The sequence below is a fragment of the Priapulus caudatus genome, unplaced genomic scaffold, assembly GCF_000485595.1.
Source record: "Priapulus caudatus unplaced genomic scaffold, Priapulus_caudatus-5.0.1 Scaffold18, whole genome shotgun sequence".
In the NCBI taxonomy this organism is placed as follows: Eukaryota; Metazoa; Priapulida; class Priapulimorpha; order Priapulimorphida; family Priapulidae; genus Priapulus; species Priapulus caudatus.
The window spans coordinates 34,387-38,432 of NW_014577079.1; the positions used below are offsets into that span (position 1 = coordinate 34,387).

Consider the following 4,046-nt stretch of genomic DNA (forward strand, 5'->3'; position numbering starts at 1 on the left):
GAGTAGGCGTAGGCGACTCCCTAGACTCGTTAGTGGAGTAGGCAAGGTACGGTCCGGCATATTAGATAGTACCAGGGTACGTTCCGGTATACCGGACCGTACCCAGGGTTCGTTCCGGCAGTATCCCGGGGGACATAGACCCTATGAGCAGTACTACTAGTGGTTCAATAAAACCAATGTCATTTACATCAATATAAATATAATATTATATCAATATAATAGGTTAGGGTTATGGTTAGGGTTATTTTTAGGGTTAGGGTTAGGGTTAGGGTTAGGGTTAGGGTTAGGGTTAGGCACATTGATTTTATTGGGACCCATGTTCTCTATCCTTGGGCCTATATGTATGTACTGCTGGTACTGGTCATTGCCATTGAGATGGTTTAGTTGATCATGTAGTTCTTGGGTACAGAATTGGTAGTACAAGTGCTATAATAGACCTTATACTTACTGAATAATCGCCACTACACTACCAAAAAGTCTCTATTTTAGTCAGTGGGTCAATAAATTACTCACCAGAAATCTTGTTGACATTCGCCAGGGTAGACACACACACCAAGTTTCTGTACGATTACTAACGATGCGTAAGCGCATGCGTATATAAACCGTTGATTTCCAAACATTAGCAAACAACATACGTAAGGAGAATTCAGCACTTTTGTCAACAGATTTTACTTCATTTACGTCGACAACATGAAAATTTATAGAGACAATCAGAGACAAATACGATACGCAGCTGTTCGTGTTGCGATAACTTGTGGTGGACTGGTGGTCAAACGGTGAAACTTTACTGTGTATAGATGGCGCTGCTCAGCTGATCACTCTGGTATCACCAACGTTCACGTAGAGGAGCCAGGGTTTGTGGAAGATGAGAAGAGCAAGAGGTAGATAGAAGCAGGCGAGCAGAAAGAGGGAATGATGGGAGGAGAGCAGGAGGTGGGGGAATGATATAAGGCGCGTTCACACGGACGTTTTTGGCCCATGCCTAATTAGGGCCGCGCCAGATTTGGCTCGAGCCGAGCGTTCACACGGACGTTTTTGGCCCGAGCCTAATCAGGCCCGTGCCAGATTTGGCTCGAGCCGAGCGTTCACACGGACGTTTTTGGCCCGAGCCTAATTAGGCCCGCGCCAGATTTGGCCCCATCGAAAACGTCGGACCAGGCCCGAGCCAAATTTTAGCACCAGTTTTCGGCGAGCGGTAGAGTGATAGAATTGGTTGAGCGGTAGATGCCGCGAGTGTCGAACGTGTACTTCGACGAAATAAAGTCCAAAACAGTATAAAAATTTGAAAAATTTGATCAGGATGCACGTTTTCAAGATTGATAATTGAATTCGGAACGGAAGTAAACACTCTGAATCGTACACAACGCCATCTCGCGACATACTGCCAAAGTATCTGTGAGATATTTGTGCAATAAAATTTATTTGAATTTGAATTTGAATTTGACAGGTAGTATTCACTTGCGTACGTGTGAACGCTCCGACTCAAACCGGCCCGAGCCAAATTTGGCCCGAGCCAAATTTAGCCCATTTGGCTCGAGCCAAACCATGACCGTGTGAACGCGGCTTATATATAGTACGCGATCGATCGCGTAGATCAAAGCCGACCGCCGCGCCATACGACCTTCAGGCTCTGTTTATGAAGTAGCCGGCCCAGGCTCTATACGACTGTTTCACGTTGTAGGAAAAATATTTTGGAACTCTCTTTAGGTAAATAAAATGACAAGAGTCGGATATTTGAATATGTATAATCGGCAGGCGGTATCTTTGAATTTCATTTTTTCTTGAAGCCCTCTAAAAGTGACCGCAGTCGCACTCTCATTCGCATCAGTCGCATTTTTCACTCCGAAATCTGAAGTGCGGGCGGGTGACCCGAACCAAAGCTAATTTTTTGGTTGGCCATTTAAAAATATTTTTCAATCAAAATCAAATTACCTGTAATTAAATTTTACAAAGGTACATTTTTTATGTGACATAAGCTGTACATGCTTTACACGCGCACGCACACAGCACACACACACACATAAGAATGTGCACACACATCAGGGGCGTGTACAGGATTTGTACCAGGGGGGGGGGTCTAACCGTAACCCAAACTTGCGAGCACACGAAGGGGGGGTCCGGGGGGTTCTCCCCCAGAAAATTTTGAAATTAGACCCCCTTAGATGCGTTTTCTGCGCGAGCAGGGGGGGGTCCGGACCCCCTGGACACCCCCCCCCCTGTACACGCCACTGCACGCGCGCGGACACATGCACAGTTTTGCACACACACACTGTCACAGACACACACCTAAACGAATGCATGCCCGCAAATGCACACATACACGCACGCACGCACGCACGCACGCACGCACGCACGCACGCACGCGCACGCCCGACCCCGCAGTACCTCGGTGAAGTTCAGGTCTATGTACTCCTTGGCCTTGCGGTGCAGCTGCGAGCAGCCGTGCTGCTGCGCGAAGTCCGAGATGCCGATCGCGTTGCTCGGGTCGAGCTGCTGCTCGAGGAACGTGCAGCACGCGTCGACCGCGTGCGTGATCTGGAACATGCACGACGTCGGCAGCAGGCGGCAGACGTTCGCCTCGCTCACCGACAGCTCGGCCGTGTACGCAAAGTCGACGAGCGTCGCCATCACGTCGGCGTGCACGCCGTGCAACACCACCTCGCCCATGTCGGCCTCCTTCAGGTTGCCGCAGAACATCGCGCGGAAGTAGGGGCTGCACGACGCCAGCACGACGCGGTGGCATGCGAAGCTCGCCTCGCCCGTGCGCACGACCACGTCGCAGAACTTGCCCGAGCCGCGCAGCGCGTTCATCTGTCCGAGCGCCTCCTTCGGGTACTCGGTTATGCTGAAGTGCATGGCGCCCTCTGGCGGTCGCGCGGCCGACAGCGGGCACGCGCCGCAGCGTGTCTTCGCCGCGCTCGACAGACCGTTCGCGGTCAATTCGCTGGAAGCCATGACGGGTGAGCTGAGCGACGACGACGGAAGAGTTCTGTTCAGTTGCCAACTGACATGTTTAGCGATGTGTAGCGGTGCATGGATCAATTAGTCATTGTTTACGATCGACACCGACGCCGTTCAACACACACTACGCGCAGCGTTGGTTGCATGATGCTTGCAATGAGAAATTCCCGGTCGAACAAACGTGCATTGTCTGTGATTGCATAAATTAACACGCTTATATCTGCTATGGGAATTTGTGATGCAAACTAGGTCGTCCTTACTCTCAGTGAATGTAAGTTGGGAGTCAGCCACCTTTACGACGTTTGATGTTAACATCGTGACTTCAGTACAGCCCAGCGACTCAGGTGAAGTGTGTATCGGCTGCCCCATCCCTCCACGAGCTGTTGTTGATCATATGCACGCGGACAGCGAGTAGTGCTGAGTCATCGTTCATTCGCTGTGTGCATGTGCCAGCTGTAAACTGTAACAGATCATGAAATCGTATGACCGTTACCAACAAGAAATCAAAGGTGGCTATTTATCTGATGGTAAAGGTGCCAGCAACATTTTGATGCCATAAAAATAGTTGGGATCTCTAAGATTCCCAGTACTGGCGTGTAGCTTTACCCTGATTATGTATGTCCACATATGTTTCTCTAGGGTGTGTACATATATGAAATATAAATCGCAGCAGTATCATAGATCTCAGATTCATGAAAATACCGTAACACCGATTCTGCTACTGTTTAACCCAATATAAGTATGCTGTATATATAAGTATTGTTATTATGTATATTTTTATTGATTATTGGTGTTATTTCTAGTACTGCAGTGGGGGGCACACATGCCAAGCATGACTAAGCACAAGTTGCATGACTAAGCACAAACGCACTTGCTCACGAGTTGTTTATGCCAGTATATCAGAATGAAAGTGTCAATGACACTGTAGCTCACCACAAAAAATGACACAAATGAGTGAGTGAGAAGAAGTCAGTTTTAATTGAGCAACCATCGACGTACATTATAGAAACAAAGAGTATATATGGGAGAACTCCATACAAAAGCAAATTATACACAAAAGCATTCCATCAAAGTGTCAAGTTTTT

At 48.3% G+C, this 4,046-nt stretch overlaps 1 protein-coding gene across 1 annotated transcript in view; it reads right to left on the bottom strand.

Annotated features, from left to right (window-relative positions):
- The window catches only part of LOC106811309 (kelch-like ECH-associated protein 1), a 30,857-nt gene extending 27,436 nt beyond the window's left edge, over positions 1–3,421 (bottom strand). Inside the window, exon 1 of the mRNA XM_014814884.1 lies at positions 2,386–3,421. Coding sequence (XP_014670370.1) covers positions 2,386–2,955 — 570 coding nt within the window. The 5' untranslated portion in view covers positions 2,956–3,421. The remainder of the gene's footprint in view (positions 1–2,385) is intronic.
- Positions 3,422–4,046: the final 625 nt, after the last annotated feature.